The 22935-nt window shown below is 49.0% G+C and overlaps 1 protein-coding gene across 11 annotated transcripts in view; it reads right to left on the bottom strand.

The window, feature by feature from the left end:
* Positions 1-14839: 14839 nt before the first annotated feature.
* The window catches only part of TLN2 (talin 2), a 413192-nt gene continuing 405096 nt past the window's right edge, over positions 14840-22935 (bottom strand). For all 11 annotated transcript variants that reach the window (XM_046652946.1, XM_046652956.1, XM_046652955.1 and 8 more), the window contains 5 exons: positions 22637-22762; positions 20473-20535; positions 20200-20382; positions 17266-17391; positions 14840-15727 (listed from right to left, as the gene is read on the bottom strand). In XM_046652946.1, the coding sequence (XP_046508902.1) occupies positions 15599-15727; positions 17266-17391; positions 20200-20382; positions 20473-20535; positions 22637-22762 (627 nt within the window). In that variant the 3' untranslated portion in view covers positions 14840-15598. The remainder of the gene's footprint in view (positions 15728-17265; positions 17392-20199; positions 20383-20472; positions 20536-22636; positions 22763-22935) is intronic.

The raw sequence follows: 22935 nt of genomic DNA, 5'->3' as shown, positions 1-22935 counted from the left end.
CCTATAGCCACTGCTTTACCAGATGGTGTCTCTTGGCTGGGCCCAGAAGTGTAGATCTTGGAGTTGGCTGGCTTCACATGGATTCCTCCACCTTGATTTTCCTTTTACAACGATATTAACATTTGTGTGTCAAGCCTCAGGTCCACCATCTCATTTCATTCTCAAAAGGAGCCTGTGACTCAAGAGAACTAGGCTCAGAGGGGTTTAACAACCTGCCCAAGACCACACAGAGGAAGGGACGCCGCCAGGACCGGAAACTGGGTCTCCTGACCCCTGGCCCAGAACTGCTCTTCCACCTGGTCCCGCAGCCTCCCCGGGGACATGTCCTCTGCTGGGAGAGTGAGGGCATGGAGTGGTGCTCCCAGGACAGAAAGCTCCCACGTGTCCAGGGATCCTCTCCCTGCCCGCCTCTCTGCTGGTCTCCAGCCCGGTGCTTCCCCAGCGGAGAATACAGTGCCCAGCACAGATATTCCCAGATGGACAGGGCGGGAAGGGAGCTGGAGATTTTCTGGGTTTTAAGACTTTTTAAAGCATCAGAACCCTTTTCCAAATGGAATTATACATGGACCCCCAAAACAAAAAGCAGAAAGAGCAGCTCGGTCCTGACCTTTAGCTTCCCCTTCACATGCTCCTGCCCAGGAGGCCCCTGGGAACCTGCTGAAAACCTCGGACTCCAAGAAAATTCAGTGTGAAAACTACCAGTATAGTCCAAATCCTCCCCTTGCATCTGGGAAGGCTGAGACTCAGAGAGGGGAGGTGGGTCACCCACGGATCCCTACGGGGGTGTCAGAGCCAGCATCATGAAGACAGGTCCCCTGACTCTGAGTTCGTGCTTTTTCTAGTACCCCCAGCCTCCTAGCGACATGGCAAGTGTTTAGTAAATATTTATTTAATGAATATGTAAACTTTCCTGGGAAGTCTTCCATGATTTTCCCCATCCAGACCAAACTTCCTTCCCTCTGAGAGCCTTATTGATTCCTGGGTTGGTTCTAACACAGAGCATGTACTCCGTCAGTTAGTCGCTGCTGTCTCTAGTATCACGATGGCCCTGTTTGTCAGGCCCACAGGTACCAAGTTTGAGAGCTAAATTTAATACCAAGACTGGAGCAGTGCTATATTCGGGTTACATCGTGGGGTGTCAGAGCTGCAGGTGACCTTCCAGGCCACCTCCACTAGTCATTTGGTCAACGTTTACAACCTCCTACCCTAAGCAAGGCACTACACTGACTCCAGGAAACAGATGGAGACAATACTGAGAATCACAAATGCTGACAACTATCTCAGACTTCCCATTCGTAGGCAAGCGTCTGTGCTAAGCACTATACTAGCTACATTCCTCAGGATTCATTTGCTGGCAAGCAACAGAGACTCAGCTCAGACCAACATGAGCGCTCAGGCAGCAGGAGCAGGTTCACTCTACAGACGAGGGAACTGAGACTCAGCCTGGCAGCGCCAGGGCTCAGCAGGGAGTTTGGACACCTAGAGCACACATGCTCTTTTCTGCAGCCTCCCTGGACTTGAGTGCCCACCTGACTGGCCCAGACTGGTCAGGGCTTCCAGTTGCTTAGGGGAAGGCAGCCACACTGGTGGTCTTTAAGTGTCCAGCAGGAGCTCTCACCATACAATAGGAGTACCGGGTTAATGTAAAGTGTTTTCATGTCGACCTAGAATCTGGACTTACTAAAGGCATTTGGGGTGAGTGAATCCAGGGGTGGAGGATGGAGTTTCTCTGTCTCAGTTTTTCAGTCATGAGGAAAACCTCGTGCTTTCTGACTTCGAAAGAGCACTTGCCCTGGAGTCAGACCAAGCTGGGTTGGAATGCCATTTCCACCCCTTAGCATATAAAGAGCTTGTGCCTCCATTCCCTTATCTATAAAATGGGAACAGTACTACCTGTGTCACAGAATTTGGAGACTGGTACGTGAGACACCACATGCAATCTGGTCTAGCAGTGGCTGGCACAGAGGTACCGAAGAAATATTTGCTGCTTTCATCCTAGGTCCTGAAGAGTCTGTGTTCACACAGTACAAACTCCATCTGTGGAATTTAGGAACTGTCACTAAGGAAACAGTAGCCGAAATTACAGATGTAATTAAGAAAACCCAATATGCCAAAACCCAAATTCGCAAACCAGATAAATAAAGGTTAATTATGCTCTTTGCAGAAGGATTCTCCTGTTTATGGAAAAAAACAAACCAAAACAAATAAAACCCCCCCTAAAACACACAGAGAAATTCCCTTTAAGTCATGTTAAATCATGTAATGATTTTATTTATTCAGTCTTTTCGGGAATATATTTATTGGATAAAGCAAAGAACTAGTGACAACCTGGGCATCTCCAGCTCAGAATTGCCCCAGGTCTGAATCCCCATAATGGGAGGAGGAATTTGCTTCCTAAATAAGAGATAACCATGAACCTTTGAGGTTAAAAAAAAAAAATTCCCCTTAGAAATTCTCAGCATAAATGTTGCACTGTTCTGATCTTATGGCCATAAAGGGAAGTGTTAATAAGACCGCAGGAGTGTAATTCACAGGAGAAACCATCCTCACCGGAGACTCACTGTACTTCCCTCTTTCTCAAAATTGTTGACTAACCCTGTGTCCTTGAGTCAGCTGGGTGCCCTCTCTGAGCATCAGTCTCCGCATCTGTGAACAGGGCCAGGGGCTAATGCACGTGTCAGACAACAGGCCCACATTAGGCCTTGCTCCAAAACGCCAGCTTCTTTCCCTGTAGTGGTCACACCAGAGGATCTGGCCACCACTATTGCCACCATTTCTGTGCTCTCAGAAAAAGACTTGTTATTGCTTTTGACATGAAAACGTCTTCCAAGCTGGTGCCTTGAGCACGAGTTTCACCCTTAGTGGACGGGGTTGAGGAACACTAGGCTTAGCTGGGCGCTGGTGGGAATGAGGCCATCAGAGGCATGGTGCCGTCTGTGGGGACGACAGTTTTCAGACCATCTGGAGCAGATGCCTTGGCACCTGCAAGGAGTGGGACACCCCCCTCAGGATTTCTCAATGTCAGCTGCAGGTCAGACTCACGGAGGAAGCTTTAAAAAATACAGGTGCTCGGGACCAGCCTGGACAAACTGAACCCAAGTCCTTGAGGTGTTGTCACATAGCCCTGCCTGATTCCAGGCCATGGTCATGGAACGGAAGCCCCACTTTTGTGGTCCCCTGCCCAGAGCAGCCCAAACCACTCTAGAGTTCAAGAAACAGCTGATGTGCCTTATGCCGCATTCCTTTCATACACCAGGACTTTTTCATTTTATTTCAACCTCATAAACATTCTTTTGTGCTTGGCAAGGTAGTAGATGAGCAGCAAGCGCATTGTGAAAGAATTTTACCAACGAGGACACTCAGGCTCAGAGAGGTGAGGGAGCTTGCCCAGGCACACACAGCTGGAAAACGAAGAAAATGGGATTCAGGAGCAGTTGACTCTCAAGCTCTTGACTGTAAAGCCAGTAACATCTGGGTTGGCACTCTACAGCCTGCCAGCCAAATTCAGCCTGCTGCCTATTTTTGTACACCCAGGGAGCCAAGAATGGCCTTTACATTTTTAAAAGGTTGAAAAGACAAAAATGAAAACAAAGAATACGCAACAACAGATGCTATATGCGGCCTGCCAAGCCAAGAATATCTACCATCTGGCCCTTTACAGGAAAAGTTTCTCAACCCCTGGTTAAGACGGTGACATATGTTTGCTTTTGAACTCACAATGGGATGGCCAGTGAGATGACTTGGGGTCAACATGTGCCTCCAAAGCTTCATTGTCAAAAACATCCTTCATAGTGCTTCTGAATCCTTCACGTGACTTATGTCTGTAAAGTTGTCTGCAATCCTTCTTTGGCTGACAGGGCCTGCTGGTGGCACATGCTCATTTGGATGCACCAGTGTTTGCCAGAGCATCACAGAAAGCTAAGGGCTTTGCTTTTGCTCCCATGGTAAGAGTTTTCCATCAAGGGCCTCCCTTAGCATCCAGGGGCTGTGGTCAGAAGCCAGAGCAGTGACTGACTCAGTCCTGTTAACATCCACTCTTAAATGATCCTCACAAAAATTCTGTGAGGTTGGAGAGAGGGTATTGTTATCCTAATTAAAAAAATCTTCTTTATAGATGCTGAAACTATGGCTCAGAGAGTATAGAGATTTTTGCAAGCATGAAAATAGTAGGGACACAATATGAACCTGGTGGTCTTCTCACCCTGAAACATGCTCTCCTGGGTTACGAGGGCCTTGGGGGGTCATCCACTTAGTGTCCTTGTGTTTAGAAAAAGTATCCAAAACTTGGAGTTAGGCAAAAGAATGATTATGTGGAATATGATCTCACTGACCCATTTGAGGCTTAGTTTTCTAAGGATACATGCCTTTTTAGACCTTCTGTTTACTAGCTATCGGGACATCGGGTTGCTCCAAGTAGATGCGAGATTATAGGAGACCCATAGTGATGCAGATAATTCTTCTCTTACAGAGGTGCCATGGTTTTGTCTAGTAGAACAGATTACAACCCAAAGGTTATAGTTTTGCTGCCTTATAGGGTAATCAACTGTGTAAGCAACTTAGCAATCTTATCCCAGCAATCTCTCTTTCAGCAGTGATTAATATTTCTCTATAGTTTTTTGAATAAATCTTGCCATTCTACCGGTTCCATCATGAATGACTTAAATAAGTCTTTGACACATGTTCACTATATATTTGTATGAGAATCATGTTTTTAGTTTTTTTGAAAATTGTATTTTGACACCGTCACCATGGTTACAGATGGGGACCCCCCAAGGTCAAATCCCCCAGGCTGCAGTGGTCACCCTGGGGGTTGAAGAATCTTCTCTCTTGGGGGGTATTAGTCCATCAAGAGGTGCTCCAAGGGCGTAGAAAACCTTTGGATGACACAGCTAGGTTTAGCTCTTAGTTCCACCACTTAAAAGCTGTGTAACTTTGGCCAAATCATGCAACTTTTCTCAATCTCAATTCCATCATCCATAAAGGAGTTAACTCCATTTTTTTTTTTAATGAAAAACAAGTTACGTACAACAATAGAGCACAGAGGTTAAGGATGCAATTCTGAGCCGGGCTGCCTGGGTTCACGTCTTGGACCTGCTATTTTCTAGCTGTGTGAACTTGGCGACGGTGTTTGACTTTATCGTGCTTCAATTTCCTCATCTATAAAATGGGGTTAATATCTACCTTGTAGGCTTGTTGTGAGGATTAAATGAGTCAACATAAATACAGTTTTTAAAACAATGACTGGTGTATTGTAAGCACCTAATGAATGTTAGCTACAATGAAGAAAATGACAATACTTATAAAGTACCTACCGAGCTCCTAGTGATAATTAATACTCAAAAATATTGGTAGCTGTCAAATGTCAAGGATGTCCACCATCCAGACCCGTTGGAATCACGGTCTATTTACTCATGAAAACAAAGAGGCTCCGAGAAGTCAAGAAATGTGCCCAAGATCGCCCAGCCAGAACAAAAACCCAGGTCTCATGACTCAGACCAGATTCTGTCCCCTGCACCAAGCTGAGGAGCTAGAGACTGAAGGCAGAGCACACTGATCCATGTCAAACAGCGGCTCGGCCTCCTCCCGCCCTTGTCTCCCCTTAGCTTTCAGGGAGTCCTCTCCCCAAGGAAATGTCTTCTTGATGCTACCGCTGCTTCTGTTTCAACTCGACTTCTGTCGGAGGGCCAGAGGAAAAAGCCAGAGCCCGAGCAAAATATGCCAAGTCAGGGATGGTACCATGCTGTCCCAGGGGGGAAAAGAGGCAGGACTGTCCTGCTCCCTCCTCCTACCTTCCCCTGGGAGACAGGGGGGTTCTCAGCTCCATGCTAATGCCTCCAGACAAAATAGTTAGGGATTTCCTTGCCAAGTGATGAACCGAAAAAACAAACCCACACCATACACATACCCTACATACCAGCCATTCCTCGGATGGTTGGCTTTGCAAGTGATTGGCCACAGACTCCTCTGGCTCTCCAGGGGCAGATGTCTATCTGAGAGAGCAGGGATGGAGACCGGGGGTGGAGGAAGTGGAGGAGGACCTGTGCTCCAGTTGCTGTCCCAGAGTTTAGAAACAGGACTGAGATCTCTGCAAGTATGTCTGTCACCATTTTTCATCCTCATCATGCAAGCCATACACTGGAATCCAGGCATTACCAGCCTCACTTTTTAGAGGTATGTTGCAGGTTGAGTCATTCAAATACTTACTGAAGACCTACTATGAGTCTGGCACCATGTTAGGCCCACAGGAGGACACTGAAGTCTTGAAAGTGGAAGAAATGTGGTTTTCTTTGGCCACATTTTCAAGGTTGCTTTCGTGTAGCTGTGAGGGAAAAGAGAAACAAAATTTTGCTGAGCACCTAATACGTGGCCAAATGCTCTCTGGCCTTCTCCCTGATAACTGCTGTCTGGGGTCAGTTACAGTGCGTTGGCAGCAAGTCCAACTCAGGCTGGCTTGAAGATGGCAGGAATGTATTTGGCTAGGGTTTGGAAAGTCTGAAAGAATTAGTGTTCAACAAGCTCATCAACAATGTCACCAAAGACACAGATTCTTTGATTGTCCTCCCTCTGCTGTCCTTGGGGTAGGCTCCATCCTGAGGCTGGCTCTGCTTGTGGTCAGAAGAGTCTTCTTCACTCATCGCTGATGTGGACAGAAAGGTTGATGCCTCCAGCAGATGTTTCCTCCCAGCTCCTTGGCCAGACCAGGTTGTATACCCACTCCAGAACCATTCACTGGCGGGGAGAATGGTGTCCTTGGAACAATCAGTCTCGCCCTTGACTGGAGGTCAACTGCCCCAAAACATTGCTGCGTCTCCACAGGGAAGGTGTTGGGCAATGAAGTGCAATGCCCAGTAGATGCCCCACAGGCCTGGGAGTGAAATGACTTGCTCCAAGCCATGTCTATCTCAAGTCCAAAGCCCCTGTGTGTGGGGGGGCCTAAGAGCAGCCCTCCTCTGCTTCCCTGTCCCCTTTTCACTCCATTGTGCTGCCTTACGAGGCAAGAAAAGGGCAGGAAGGAGGAATGCGAAGCTGAGTTTCAGGTGCCCTTTGAAGCAATGAAGTTGCAGAAGGAAAAGCTGGGATTATTAAAGACATCTCCCCCTCCGCCTCTCCTTCTTCCAGATGGCCTTCACATTCCACTGGGATGTGGGCCACGGGCACCATTTTACAGGGATCAGCTCACAGCCTCTGAGGGCCTTTCAGTATTTCATTAATAACCCCCTTCTGTCTGGAGCTCATCTTCTGGCTTTTGTTGAACAATGGTGAGTGTTACCAGGAGATTTCAGGACATTTAGGATCAAGTTGTGTTTCCTTGCAGTTGCCTTAGGAAAGGAACCCCAGGAAAGTAGTTTTCAGAGAAACTATTTTAGCAATAGTGTTGCCCTGAGGTATGGTGGGGCCACGTGACACGTGGGAAGGAAGCGGGCAGCTGTGGTGCGTGGTGACTGTTTGGGACCAAACCATTTTTTTTGGCTATTCAAGTTCAAAACAGCCAGAGTTCAAAACAGCTGATCCCCAAGTCACGAACACTGGCTGCAAACTGCATGGTCTAAAGTTTATCACCCAGGCAATCAATCTTTATTAAATATCTCGTATGTCCACGGCTTGGTTTTAGGTGCTGGGGAAGCTACATGTGACAAGATGTGATCCCTGCCTGTGACCTTGTGCAGTATGAGATTGCTGCACAGACGAAATATTACCTGGTAATACTAGACACCGCGTGCTGTGTGTGCTAAGGGGGAGGGGAGACAGACAGTCATTTCAACAGGATTTTACAACAAGGTTTCCCAACGGATGAGCCTTGAAACATTTGTCCCTCAAAATACACTGGAATAAAAAAAAAGTGCTTGCAGGTCAAAAAAATTGGGGCAACACCATATACTATATGCTCCTTTTGGGGATATCCAATGTATATGAATATCTTACAGGCCCGAAGACATGTCACAGAGACTTCTTAAGGTAATAACTTGTTTAACTTTAATACTATGATTCTTAAATTTATTTGCTCATGAAACATCCCTTTCTCCCTCAAGGAAAACAGGAATGCCCTATCTATTAGCATCTCACGGAACTACACTGCCCCCTGTGGCCAAAACCAGCCAGGATGCATAACAACAAGGACAACAAACTTGCCTACAAAGAGCCTTCCTTCCCAGGACCCAGGAATAGCCCGTGAGCAGCAGAACTGCTTTGTCAGGATCCATCTACTCAGCAAAAATGGGTCCCTCCAGGATGCAAACCTGCAAGTGGGGCTGTCAGGTTGCTTCATGGTACCCAAACAAAATGCCCCATCCATGGGGTGAGCTGATGGAGAGCTGGTGGGCGTGAAGAACCAGGCCCTGAGGCCTGAAGGATTTGCTGCATCTCCTCTGCTTTCCTGTCCCCTCCCTCCTTTTGGATGAAGTCCTGATTCTGCAGAACACCATGGGCCCTGCCGAGAGGCCTCTGCCTCTACTTGTCCCTCCAGTTTCAGGCCTCTTCGTGGTCCCCTGTCCACTGCCTCCTTCCTGCCTGCATGCTCAGGCCCCAGACTAACCACTCCCATTCTTTGAGAGCCTGCCCCTGCCCCCTCCTCCCTGAGAACCCATCCCCGGCCGTCTCCCTCCATGATGCCCTGCGCCCTCCCAGCCTTTAGCCCAGCGGTGGGGCAACTTGCATTGTCCTCACTTCCCTTGCCGGAGACTGCGTTCTCCAGGAAGGTCTGAGGTCTTGAAAGGGAAGGACTGTGCCTTTTATTCTCTTTCCGTCTTCCCTCAAGCCCACGGAGTCCAGTCTGCCTCTCCCTTCCTGCTGCCCCGTGAACGCCCCTGCGACCTCAGGGTGATGGGAACACAGGACAGAGGCCCTGGCTCAGGGCCCCTTCTTGCTCCAGGCTGCCCCAAGATCCGGGCCACCACTAGAACATGGCCAGCCTGCTGGGGAGACCGGAAAGCATTTCTCCAGCATTTGGTTCTGGGCTTCATTGAATCAAACTCTTCCTTCTAAAAATAAGTCATAGAGTCTCCTGAGGGAGAGGCCCAAGCAGGCAGGCAGCTCCTGATGGAGCCGCCCGTGCTGGGGCCTGTCACCTGCTCCCAGGTGGCAGCCCCAGGGGCAGCTCTGCCCCCACCCCCAGGTCAGCCCACAGCCCAGAGGGTGGGGGTGGGGGGCTCTCACCTGGGGAGTTCAGGCGGCAAACTGCTGCCATCTTGTCCTGTTCAGGGCGGAGAAAGTGCAAACACACACATGGTTAAGTTCTCCGAGGCATTAGAGTCGCCCTTGAGCACTGGAGTTTCAGGCTCAGGGTAGAGCTGTGATCTGAAAGAAAAAGACCCTAAACCAGGATTTTGGAGATGATGGGTGAGAACGAAGCCAAGACAGGTTCTCTGTCACCCACATGTTAAATAGCAAGCTCCTCGGCCGGGGTCTCGTTAGTGACCCTCAGGACCCCTCCCCCCACGCACACGTGGACTCATCATCCTCCCTCTTCCCAACTGCCCCCAGCCTGTCCCAGCCTCTGCCACACGCACACGCTGCTCCCTCTGTTCCGGGGTCCTTCTCCCCATCTCTGCCTAATTTCTAACCTATCTGGCCAGGCTCAGACAGGTTCTCCAGAGACTGTTGGTTAAAACATGAGCTTTGGTAACAAACTGGAGTGTGAGTCTCTGCTTTGCCACTCACTAGCTGGGTGATCTTAACGTAGTGGTTGGGAGATCACAGTTCTGCTAGCTGCGTGGCCTTGGGCAAGTTACCTAACCTCTCTGTGCCTCAACATTGTCATCTATAAAATGAAGCTATAAAAGTGCCTATGTGTTGTGCTTTCTATGGTTGTCATGGGGATTCAACAGGGGTCATAAAGGTCAGTGCCTGTGCAAGGTAAGTGTACAAGGTGTTAGCTATCTAGAGATGAAACATCCTCCCCCTGTAAATAAAGCCTGTCCTGACTCCTGGCAGCAGTCCCTCCTGCTGGGACATCTCCCACTGGACAGGTTCTGTGGCTCGACTCACATCCTCTTCCTAGCAAAACAGCTTGCAACCTCACTCACTCCTGCGCTGCTAACCTCTGTTAGCTTCTTTCCACACTTTCATCGTGAGTTCTCTGAGGACAGACCTCTTCTGATCCGCCTGCAGCACGATTCATCTGAGAGCAAGTCCAAGTGCCCTGGCCTCACACAGCCCCTGACGGTGTGCTCCTGGCTGCCCTCCTCTCCACGCTGCACGCCCCAAGCCTGAAGCCCTGCCCTTGCTGCATCGCTCCTGTTCCCCTGAGCAATCCACCCTTCGTAAGTCCGGGCCTTTGCCCATGCGGGTCCCACTGCCGGCAAGGCCATCCCCTCTGTATGGAAAACTATTCATTAGGAGTTAGACCAAATGCCCTCTGAGTTCTTAAAAGCCTTTCCCAACTCTAGGGCTCTGTCCTCTTCTCTCATGGCTCTGGCGCAAGTATTTGTCCTCCCTGGACTGTGACCTCCTTCAGGGTCCTCAGGGTCCCCAGTGTCCTGCACACAGTAGGTGAGGGGGCCTCAGTAAGAGCTTTGTGAGTCAGCCTGATTCAGCTGCCCAGAGGATGTGAACTCTTGCAGCTTCCAGTCCCATGCCCACCACTTCTGTGCCCTGCTCAGTCTGGCTTGCCCCTCTGTGAAACGGCCCTGACCCCTCCTCCCGGCTGCCGAGGGCTGAGGGAGCGTGTGTCCAGCCCAGCCCACCCAGGAGACTCCACAAATGTTAGCTCCCTCCCTCCTTCCTGGACCGCAACTCAGGCTCCCAGCCTTCCTGTCGTGGTAGTCAGTCCCATCCCCGTTTCTGTCAAGTCAAAGATAGAAAGATGTTACCAATTAGCTTAGAGATCCTAAACACCATTTTGAGGGAAAATAATCCTCTTAGTCCTTAGACACACCAGTGACACACTCCATTGCTATGGTGACTCTTGGACATCGCCCTGCTGCAGATTAAAAGTGCCTCACATTTTTCCGAGTCTGGTTTTCCCCAAACAAGGACTCCGGCCGAGCCATCGGTACCCCTACAGGAAGGAGGCGGTGCCATCCCTGGGGTTGCATTTCTGCCTCCACTGTTGGCGGTGAAGCTGACCCTCCTGGTCAGACCCCGGGTCAGGTTGGGAGAGGGGCAGCCGCACACTGTATTTGGCTGGCAACCTTCCAGTTAGGTCACAGGCATCCAGGAAGCCTGCTTCTTCCAGAGGAAAATAATCGCATCTTCCTACTCAAGGTCTATTTCTTCTCTGAATTTTCTCTAGAGTCAGCAAAGCTGCGTGGAATTTGGCGGGAGCCTGCGGCTTTGCCCCCTCCGCTCTGCCCCCTCCGCTCTCCTCTAACACATGTCTGGCAGCTGTGGAGCTGGTCCTAAAGCTGGAATTTCTCTCATGAGATAAAGACACCGTCTCCTCCCTCTCTCCCCACCTTCCGTCCATTCCTATGAGACTTTCACACAGGTTCACTCCTTTCAGTTTATTTCCAGTGAATAAAAAAAATAATTTACATGACCAGATCGATAGAGCAAAGACATCAGGACATGGGGCAGAGCTCAGCTTCTCTGTTTTGCTTCTGGATTTGGCAGCTTGGTGAGAAGGCAGCTGAGTGAAACTCAGCCTCGTGCTTTATGGAACAAGGAGATGGGGTGACTCACACATGGGTGCTCAGTGGAGGGCTGGGAGGTGGGCTCAGAGGAAGGCCAAACCCAAACCTCTGTTACGGAAAAGAAATGTCTCTTTATAGTGGTGTTTTTTTTCTTTTGCTGAGGAAGATTTGTCCTGAGCTAACATCTGCTGCCAATTTTCCTCTCTTTGCTTGAGGAAGATTAGCTCTGTGCTAACATCTGTGCCGATTCTCCTCTATTTTGTATGTGCGTCACCATCACAGCATGGCTTGATGGTGGTGTAGGTCTGAACCCTTGAACCTGAGCCACTAAAGCAGAGTGTGCTGCTTAACTACCACCCCATGAGGCTGGGCCCCTAGTGTTTGTTTTTCCAGTCTACAGAAGCTCTGTCTCATGCCTGTCCCTAATGACCATAAACATACTAAGCAGATGCTCAGAAAGATGGAGCAATAGTCTCAGGGACTGTTAAACGTGGTACTTGGGGAACCCGTGGGAGAAGACACCTCCCTTCCCAAGGTTACCACTGGGAGGAGGCTGTGGAGAGCTGGGATCTAGGCCGTGAGCACAGCTGTCAGGATCTCTGCGTTTCTGAACCCTACTGCCTCTTAGCCCAAAGTGAACATTTCCCCCCAGTCTTTGGGTTCCCATGAGGCTCTCAGAGGCAGCCATTCCCTAGGTCAGCAGAGGGGACACTTCCTCGAGGAGTCTGAGAGTCAGACATGCTGACAGTGTGTGCTGGGGTCTCACGGCCAGAATCGCCAGAGGCCCTGCCAGGGCCAGGACCTCAGGGCTGGGGGAGCTTTGGGGGCACCCTACTGAGGAAGAAACAGGCTTTGCCGGTGGGAGGTCCTTGAGCGTCCCAGGAGTAGAGACCACCACTTGCTCACCATCATCTCTCTGCCTCCTGCTTTCCGCGTGAGGCCTTGGTCCGAGGATCACTTTGGTGGTGGGTTCACTCTCGGGGGTGGTGAATTTTGTTATAATCTTTTGATAAATTAGGACTGGGCTGTGGTTGCCAGTAAACTTGCTGACTGATAAAACACCCAGGGAGCAAGCCACGAGAGCCCATGAGAGGCCCTCAGGGGTGTTCTGTGATAGAGCACGGGGCTCGGCGGCTCATCCCTCAAGGCCATGAGGCTCCTCTGTAGGCAGCCTGGGCACCCACGACACAGACCAGAGGGCCGCCCAGGCGTCGAGGTACCTGCTTGCACTGACCACCAGGGCTGCACCCGACTGGACCCAGCAGAGTTTAAACAAGGGCTGGTTGTTTAGCTGCATTATCCAAAGATTTTCCAGAGGCAGAACCAGGCAAAACCCGAACTCCCAAATCACTAGGCAGTTCTGAAGTGCAGTTCACGTTCCTCTGGACCTTCAGAGGCAGCAGTTTCCAGGTGCAGAACCAGCCCAAGGCTTCAAGGCACAGCGTTAGTTCTCTCACGGGCCCCCCTCGCTCCCACCTGGTCCCCTTCACACAGAGCTGCGTGCTATGCTCCAGACCTGGTCTGGGCCCATTTTACCCGGAAACCACCCTCTTGTTAGATGCGCTCAAATGAAAACTCACACCCCCAAATGCAATTCATACCTGCATTCTTTCCCTTTGAAGAAGAACCAGAAGCCCCCCGCAACGTCATCCGGGGTCGCCTGCAGCAGCGCCCATTAAATAACGCCCAGAGCACAGCCTTCCCACCATTTTATGAAATGAGGAGACCAAGCCAGCCACCAGGCCATTCACATTCGTGTACACAGGGCGGATCAGGAAGCGATAGATGAAAACCCAGCACATACCAGGTGATAACTGGGAACCCACCTCCCCAAGGCTCCCAACAGCAGAACACTCCAGATGGGAGGATATTTACGTAGGTCCTACAAAAATATACTTTGTTCCATGCCTGGTCTTTGACGTTATAAAGGACAGCCCTTTCCATTTGGCTCGTCTCTGGAGGTTTTTCTGGTATCAAATGCAGCAGAGGTTTTAAACGACTCTGAGCAGAGACAGAGAACGGCCTGCCCCTGCCTGGCTCCTGGACGCCAGCGCGAGGTCATGAACACACCTTAACTCTGAGCCTTTGGGTCTGATTCGTAAGAGTCTCAGCAAGCACCCTGTGCCCGTCCGCGGAGTGCCTCTTGGGGAGAACCCGCAGTCCACGGGCCCCCAGTTTTCATCCTGAGGTCTGAGGGGGTGCAGCCCAGGGCAGCGACGGAGTGTCGCACTAGCTACACTCAAGGAGGGCGAGCCGAGTGTGTGACATTCCCCTGAGAAGCCGGGGCTCCGCCAGCTCCCTCCTCTTCAGATTGGTGCCTACATCCCCCACCTCCCTACACACTTGCTCCACTTGCTTTTCCTCTACACTATTTCCACCAGCTTTCTACTTGTCTGGGAAAAATTCTATTATGTGTAGCACTTAGACGTCTCTTACAAATATGGGAAACTGTCAAAAGTGTAATTATGTTTTAAAATCATGACATGGGCTAGAGTCTGCTAACGCAAGACCATTGGGTAAGGTCTAAAGGCGACATCTTTTGAGGACCAAAGCATCAACTCCTTCACTGGATGGAATTTGGAAACTATCCTGTGGACGAACTCTTGAGACGTGATACCACATTACTGCAGAGAAGCGGAGGAGAAGCCCTTAACAGTTACCAGCTTTGAAAACCGTGTACCTCCATCACCATCGCCTTCCCTCCATGAATTCTTTCAACGACACTTGCCACCTGGCATTAGGATCTATCCCACAAGCCATTCAGCCTTCATGTACTGTCTTGGGTAAAGGCTCAGATTTAAGGTAAATGCAAGGTCTTAAAAATGCCCTTCCAAGGAGAGAGCTCTGAAAAGAGAAGAGACTGGGGGAAAGTAAGAAATTCTGGAAGTGTGGCATCCAGAAGACAGACTCTGAAAATACCGTATATCTTTACTTATAAGATGCAATACGCAAAACTACCTTGTTAAACGTTCACTTGATGTTAGGATGCATCTAGATTTTAAGAATATTAAGATATAGGGAAAATATCCATCTTGGGATGGAGGACAGGTGACAGATTTTTAAACAGAGGCCTTCTAATTCTGAATTCTGACCATTTTGAGAGCAGAGGAACCAGTGTGGGGCCTGGAAGATGGAGTCACCAAGGAACTGCTTTATTCCAAATGATTCTCCGCCTTGAATACCTAAGAGGGAGACGTTGCATTGACTATCATCTCCGGGACATGGGTTTGTGTGGGTGAATCTGTATGAACTGAAACAGCCTCTGCAGATTAAGGAGCCCACACATTTTATTACAGCCCCTGCTCACCAAGCCCTGACAGTCCCCCATACCTCTGCCCTTTGGATCATGGAGGAAAAAATAATCGTTCAATTTTCTGGGCCACAGAATACAACACGGGTCTAGATTGTACAAGGGGCTTACACATTGAGGCAAGAAAGCGTGCAAACAGGAGCAGGAATTCTTCACCCTCTGGGTGAGCCAGTGCTCAAGACTCAGAAGGACGACCCACATCGCCCTCCTGGAGTCCACACTGGTTTATGTTTCTGGCTTTTATTAACCGTGTCCAGCTCCAACTTCCATCTTCTCTTGGGAGGGAGAAGAATGTCTTTGAATATCTATGACACAATGATCTCCTCAAGCCATTATTTTTTTTCTATTAAGATTTCACAAAAGGCCCAGGAGCAGGCCTAGAGAAGGACCAACAAAAGCACAAGTGTCTGTGAACGACGTAATACTGACTTCTCCTTTTTGGTAACAGTTCACGAAACGTGCGCCCCTCTCTCCTGAGATATGGTGAGGCATGAGAGGAGGTGGCGGAGGAGCTGTGGGTGGGACACTGTACCGTGTGACATCACGACCATGCAGCTGGTGCCCAACAGGACAGAGATGTGAGAATGAGCACTCGGGGCTCTGGGCTGGCCCCAGGGGGAGGCAGGCAGTTTCCAGGTAAGTGCCCAGCCTCTGAGGAACACTGTCTGAGCAGTTCTTGCAGAGCTGTCCCCTGGGGCTTGAGATCTTGGCTCTGGCCTTAGCCTTCATCCTCTCTCAGCTCAGTGGGTAGGAATTTATACTGCTGTTGGCGGATCTGGGCCAGTTTCTTCCTTGCTTCTTCCAGTTCTCGCTCTTTCTTCAGCATTTCCTCCTGGGCAGCAATGATCTAGAAGGAAAGCAACAAGCTGGATGGATCTAAAACTTTTTAGGAAACTCCCCTTCCCCTCCACTGCTTGCCTCATGAGCTCCCACAGCCTCTGCCACAGTGGAACACAGCAGTGCGGCAGGAATAAGTATCCTTAGCTCTGGAGACCAGCCTCTGGGCCACAGTTTGGGATTTGAGACCAATGACCCAGCTGACCCAAGAAAATAAGCTTTCTGGCCACTGATTTAATAGCAGACATCTACTGCATCCTGACTATGCACCAGAGTTTGGTGTAAGCACTCTACACGGAGTTGTTTCATCGTCGTCACGGCAACACTGTGAAGGATGCCTTAACGAACGCCCCATTTTTCCAATGAGGAAGCTGAAGCTGCGAGATGTGGGTGCACGTCCTGAAGTCCCCCAGCTGGTGGAGAAGGCCCTAGGTCAGGCATTCTTGAAGCTAAAGCTGGAATTCCTTAACCACTAGACGGCTTTCATATATTTATTTCATGCTTCTAAGGTATGATCTGAGGAGTATTAGTTAATAGGTATCATGCAAAAAGGTAAGTTTCTGTTCAAGAAAGCCAAATAGATCTCTTTTCTGAGGGCCTTTTCACAGCCTTTTCCAGGCCAACAATCACTGTGATACTCGGAAGTGGGGTATAGAGCGCAGCATTTCCCAGACTCATTTGATCAGAGACCCTTCTTCATGGAACTTCTCCTGGAACTAGGGGATCATGAAAGACTCTGGTAAAAATGCATCTTGTGTATTTCCAGACACAGGCAGTAGTTCAGGAAGCGCTAAGGCAGGCATGGGAATAAGTCACTTCAGTAACGGGGCCTTAGTGCTCCAGGCGCTGATAAGAAAACCAATCTCGTCTGATGGATTTATATCAATACATATGCAAAGCTGCAGGCCTGATTTCCTGAAGTTTCGTCCTCACTCTCATGTACAAGAATGCAATCCTGCCTAAGTCAGAATTCCATCTACTGTTACAAAAGTTCTGGGAAGGGGTCATCGTTCATTCTGCCTGTAGGGCCAAATACCTGGAGTGGGTAGCACCTCCAAATGCATCATTTTATTTAAATGATAATATTTCTGTCCTACAATTTCTCTTCTTCCCCTTTTCTATAATAGAATCCCCGACTTTTAGCTAGGCACATGGCTACTCGGAAAAGAATACTACATTTCCAAGCCTCCTTTGCAGCTAGTTGGCCATGTAGCCAAGTGCTGACCAAAGGAAAGTGAGAGGAAGTGACGTATGTAACTTCAGGGCCCTACCTGCCCCTCCTTTCTCTCTTCCTGCTGGCTGGAAAGCCAAGGTGGTTATTGAGCCATCTTGGACCAAGTGGCCAAGGGCAAACATCTCAGAGACCGTGGAGCAATAAGGCAGATGAAATCTGGTTCTCAGACACAAAGGAGCCACCACATCATCCTGAGTCAGCTTACACCCAGACTGTTATGTGAGGGACTTCGTTTAAGTCACTGTTATTTAGTATCCCTGTTAAAACACAAGGCCCACCTTGGGAGTAAACATTGTCTGGATTTAATCACAAACCTGAGCAATGCCTCCTACAAACTTTGTTTTCACCACGACATCGTCATCATCAGCTTTGCCAAAAGCTGCTTTCTGGGCTGCACGAACAAGATTGTCTGAAGCTCTTTTCACAGCATTCCCTGCCGCCTGGAGAGGGAACAAAACACACTTTATATCGTTAGAAACAGCCATTTGGATCCAGCAAGAACAGACATGAGACTATAAATCAATTTATCATCCAATTATAACCCAGAAGTTCTCTCGAGTTAGTATCCATTTGTCTGTCCATTCATCCCTCCACTGATTCTACCAACATTGGCACCTACCTAACCTTAGGTCATTCACAGATGAATGCAATACAGTTCCTGGCTCCCACAGAACACATACTTTTGAGGGAAATTACAATTGTATAAATAAATGATTGTAGCAATGTGGTATGTGTGTTAACAGAAACATGCTCAGGGGTTGTCTCCTTGGCCTAGAAAACCCCCTCCCTCTCCCCATCCAATTCAGACATACTAGAAGACTTGGCTCAGACATCACCCACACTCCCCCGTGGTGCTCCTGGAGTGCTCTGTGCTGGCTTCTTTGTAACCCTCACCACACTTGGGGCTGCCTCTCACCCTCCTGGACAGTGAGTAACTTGAGGGCAGGGCTGTGACTTGAATCTTTGCATCCCTAGCACATGGCACAGTGGCCATCTAGGGGGACTGAAGGGCTATGAAAGCACAGTATTCCGCTGTCTAGGAGGGCAGGAGCCCCAAAGTAACTAGGGCGTTTACAGGTGTACTTTTAGAGTCATAGCTGGGCTTTACACCCAGTGCTCAAGGATGGGACAATCATTAGAGACAGAAAAAGAAAAGCTTTGCAATGTAAAGTCTAGATCTTCCGTAGAGGCCAAGCCCATACTGGCTTACTCTTAATGCTCATGAAGCATGGCCCTAGAGACTTGTCTTCTGCCCCGAGGTTTGAAATTTTCTTCTAATGGTGGTCAAGGCTTCATTAACCCTCCTGTATTCCTTGCCCAGGCCCCTCAGAGTCAAGACTGGTGCTTGGGGTTTAGCCATCGGAAGGTTGTCGTTTTTCTCATTCAAAGTTAAATGGCTCATGTGGTTGGTGATCTAAAGTGACCAATGTGGACTACAAGGGGTTGGCACAAGAAGGGAAGGGGAAGCCAATTAACATTTGACAAGTAGTCATCAGGTGCTTATTCTCAAAATAGCTTTATGAAGTCAGAAATCATTAGTTCACTTTTCTGATGCAGAAACTTATCTAAGGTTGAGTAACTTATCTAAGAATCTACAGGTAGTAAGCGATAGAGCTGGGATTTGAACATAGGTCTATCTAGCCGCAGAGAACCTCTGGGTCATCGGAAGGGACTCAGAAGTGACATTGCAGCGTCCAGTTCCATCACTAACGGTGATAACAGGAGTGGCGCTGTGCTGTATTGGTGTAAACCCTTAGGACTTACAAAAGCACATTCACATTTCATGACTCTCATAAGAGCCAATGCAGGTATCTCCGTTCACAGTTTCCAGATGAGGCAGACTAAGGCCTGAAGAGTTTTGAGTGACTTGAGCCACGCACTTAATACATAGCAGACGTAGGACTTGAACTCAGGTCTCTCTTAACTCAGGATGTTTACCTCAAAAGTGTCCTCTAAAACCCATGAACCACAGGGTCACAAACATGTAGCTCCCCATGTTCCTCCTGGGTTTATCCCAGGAGTCAAATGAAGGTGAGGGAGGTGGGGGAGAGAGACTCACGAGGACCAAACAACAGAAATGCTTGGTTGGACTTTCAAAATAAAATGAGGGTTCTGAGTTTTCGTGCAGTTGTTGAAATATTTCTGCCAGTTATGATCTTATTCACGACTTATATAAACATATCTTTTAACAATGTAAACAATCTGCATTATAACACTTGTAATAGTGAAAATGTAGAAATTGGAAACAAAATGTTCAAAGTATAGGGAATTTCAGGCATAATCAGTTGATGTAATATCATGCAATCATTAAAAATGAGACTCATGAAGAATGGACCAGTTAGCTTTGCACAGAGAAATTATGAAGCCTTTTCTTCGAGGAAAAAGATATGCATGATAAAATGTTAAGTGAAAAAAGCAGAATGTCTCTTGCTGTGATTACAACTAGACAACATTATTTTATATATAGATAAAAACAGGACGAGAAAAAATGGTAACATTTGACAAGTGAAGATGTTGAAGCTGTGTGATTCTTTTCATTCAAACATTTCCTTCATTGTATTTAAGATACTTCTGTAATTAAAACAATCAGGAAAACATACAAGCACTGGGAAGGACTTGATGGTCACCTTCATAAGCAAGTTCTCTGGGATCCGGGAAACCTTAGCAACAGCCTCATAGAAATTCCTCAGTCCTTTCACTCCCATCATTAGCAAAGAGTGAATGAGAGCATCCACTGAAACAGGTACCACCTTAGGTGTGAAAGATGCAGAGATAAAGATGTGTGCCTGTGCCTAAGAAGCTGGCAGCCTTGTCAAAGACAGACATAAAGCTATATGTGGTGGTACCAGGTGACAGGAACTGTAAGAGCTCTCTGGCAGGACAGAGGAGGGACTGACTGCCCAAGGCCCAGGAGTCAGGGGGGGCTTCCCAGAGGAGGTGATTTTCGTGGTGAATCATAAAGGCTGAGTAGGAGTTCATCAGGTCGGGCTGGTGGGGAGGAGGGCCAGCACACTCTGGGTGAGTGAGGGCCCCAAGGCATGAGACAGAAGGCAACCGTGGAGAATGTCAGCTTGGTGGGTCAGCAGGCGTAGGATGCATGGCCACACGTAGTAGAAAATGAGAAACGTGGGACAGAGTTGGCTGATGGAAAGCCTGGTGGGTCATGCCAAGGAAGTGAGACTGTCCCCTTTGGTGACACTTACCCGCTCCAACAGGAGTATTTTCCCACCAGCATCAGTGACCATTACCTGTAGCCGCCTCATGGCTTCTGAATCCTGATCGGCCTTCACCTTGCAGGCCACAAGCAGCTGAGCCGTGGAAGCTGCGACCTGCTTGGCAGATGAGATGAGCTTCTCCTCACTGGCATGTCCCTGAACGGAGGCATTGGCCGCCTCACAGAGACTGCTGGTCGCAGCTGCCACCATCCGGGCCTGGGGACAGTCAATAGAGAAGTGACCCAAGGCCCACACGCCCCTCAGGGGATCCAAGATGCAAATGGGGAGGAGGAGAAGGCAACTCACGGCAGAAATCAGCCCCTGAGACCACTGTCCGTCGTCGGCAGCATTGGCAGGGATGGAGCCCACCTAGAGAGTGGAGTGAGAAATCTGCAGTGAGGGCTGGAAGGCTCAGGGGGACCTGCAGCCCCTCAGACCCTCCCTTGCCCTGGAACTAGAGAGAAAAACACCTCAGCAGACATGTGGCACCACCCGGGACGCCCTCCAACGGCTCCAGCGTGAGAATGGAGCACCCTCTGTCATGTGGGACCCTGGCCACTCCAAGACTGCATCAGCACATCCTGGCTGTCCCACCTGAGCCAGAAGAAGTCAACCTGAAATGCTCTGCATCGCCTCCATTTAGTTGCCAGGTACTGTGCTTGTGGGAAAACGGCTCAGGGATGATGGATGGGGCTTATTTCCTCTGCTCATCTTTCTCCATTTCAAACAGGGGAGCCACTGAGGCCTCTTCTTCCAAGGGCCAAGGGAAACTTAAATCTCTTCTGATTACTGATCCTAAAGCCATGCTGTGATTTTCCGGCAGATGATGCAAAAAAGGGTGGTGCACTTCCTTCAGTGTAATTGAGTACAGATCCTTGTCTTACGGAAATACAGATCACTTTGTCAGCAGAGGGGAGAGACGTAAGAGGATCTCTGTCTCTATTTAGAAATAATGGCCACAAGTGAGACATTTTCTGTCCACGTGTAGAGGGAGTAGCTATGGGAGGAAATGCCTTTAAGCTTGTGGGAGGCGCCTGGAGAGGTAGGAGATGAGTATCTTAATTTGAATAGGAAATTGAGGATCTGTTAGCAATTACAGGCACCACTTCAGGGCTTGGTGAACGTCAGATAAAACCCTGAGGTCCTGCATATAAGCCCATAGCTCACCCAAGTCCAGCTGAACCTCCTTTATCAACTTTTTAAAGCTTGAACAGATAAGTTCCTTGGAGGACGGGGGCTCCGCCACGCTCAAGTTAGATTCTATAGTATCTAGCATCATGTCTGGCACTTAGTCGGTCCTTTCTCAATACTGAAATTTTTAGGTAGGATGTTCTCAGTGATCCATCTTTGGTCTTTACATATTGATTGGTCAACAAGTGCTTGATGGGGAAGGTCAGCGTTCTGTTCCCTCCACGGGGCGTAAGTGAGAAGTGGAAAGGGACGGACTGTGTACCAGCTGGGGAGATGTACATATGTTAGTATTAATACCATACCACATGATGGCTTAGAGAGAGGAGCTGAAGCATGTGGGTTGGATTAAGACATGGCTGAGCTCACAAGAGACTTCCTGGAGAAAGATGGACAACCACTAGTTGGGCATAACCTCCTGTCTGTGCCCCAGTTCTCAGGCCAAGACACAATCACATGCATCTCTATGTACAGCGATAGCAAAGGGCTTTTAATATCAAACAGAAGTGATTGACAATTCTGGTGACCAGATTTCCCGAACCCACAGCCAGACAGGATTTCTGTAGTGCCTCTACATTCGAGAGGGCCTCTGCAAGATGCAATTTGGATGGGCTGGTTCCATGTTGTATGGGAATAACAGGACACAGGGAATACTTTAAATTGGAAGACTTTCTCATATCCAGGATTAGTGTAATGTACTATTAATCCTTTGGATTATTGAAAAAGAACTATGTTTTCATGCTAATGCAGATGGAATAGGTGACTGGAGATGAAGCAGATCAAAGAAATCTCAGACTTAAAACCAGACTAGGCTTTTGACCAAGAGGCCCAGGAAAATGCTAACTGCAGAGCTGGACAGCACTCGGCTCGACAGCCCTAAAAAATGAATGGAGCCATTGGAGCTGGAAAACGGTATTACAAAGTTCCTGACTATGGTGCTTATATAGCCATCCACCAGGAAAATATGACAGTTTATGTCTTTAAATAGCCTAATGTACAGTGGGGATATAAATGGCCTGTTCGGGCTCTGATTGCTGCCTGCAGTGGAATGCTTTCCTTAACAAGAAGCAGATGAGGGGCCTGGAAGCCAAACCCTTCATTTTGTTTGTCAGGTTTATGCCAACAGAGTTTTCAATCAGATGGCGCAAAGACAGGCAGTTCAGTGAGGGAAGGCACAGCACAGGCATCCTTGGTCAGGCCACAAGCGTTCCATCCTGTCCTCGGCCCTCAGAGGCTCTCGCTGCATGAACACGCCACCACTTGTCCAGCGGGGTTTACCCACCTTGCCTTGGGCCACCAGCTCCCTCTGGGCTGCTGAGGCTGATTTGACCAGGGCACTTGTGGCGGCAGCAATGGATTTAGCAGCTTCCAGGATCTGTTCTTCAAAATCCAGGGTCTCATCTGCTTGCTATAACCAAAAGAAAACAGCGTCACGTGTTGTTCATATCCGCAGAGGGCGCTTTCTGCCAAACTACTTACTGCTCGGGCACCTGGCTCTTCATCCGTTTACTGCTCTTTGTGGACAGACCACACCCAGGGTGGAAAAGCCTAGGCTGCAGGATGCCTCTCCATCTGCTGGCC

The sequence above is a fragment of the Equus quagga genome, chromosome 2 (genome assembly GCF_021613505.1).
Source record: "Equus quagga isolate Etosha38 chromosome 2, UCLA_HA_Equagga_1.0, whole genome shotgun sequence".
In the NCBI taxonomy this organism is placed as follows: domain Eukaryota; kingdom Metazoa; phylum Chordata; class Mammalia; order Perissodactyla; family Equidae; genus Equus; species Equus quagga.
This window is presented reverse-complemented; position numbering and strand designations above follow the sequence as displayed.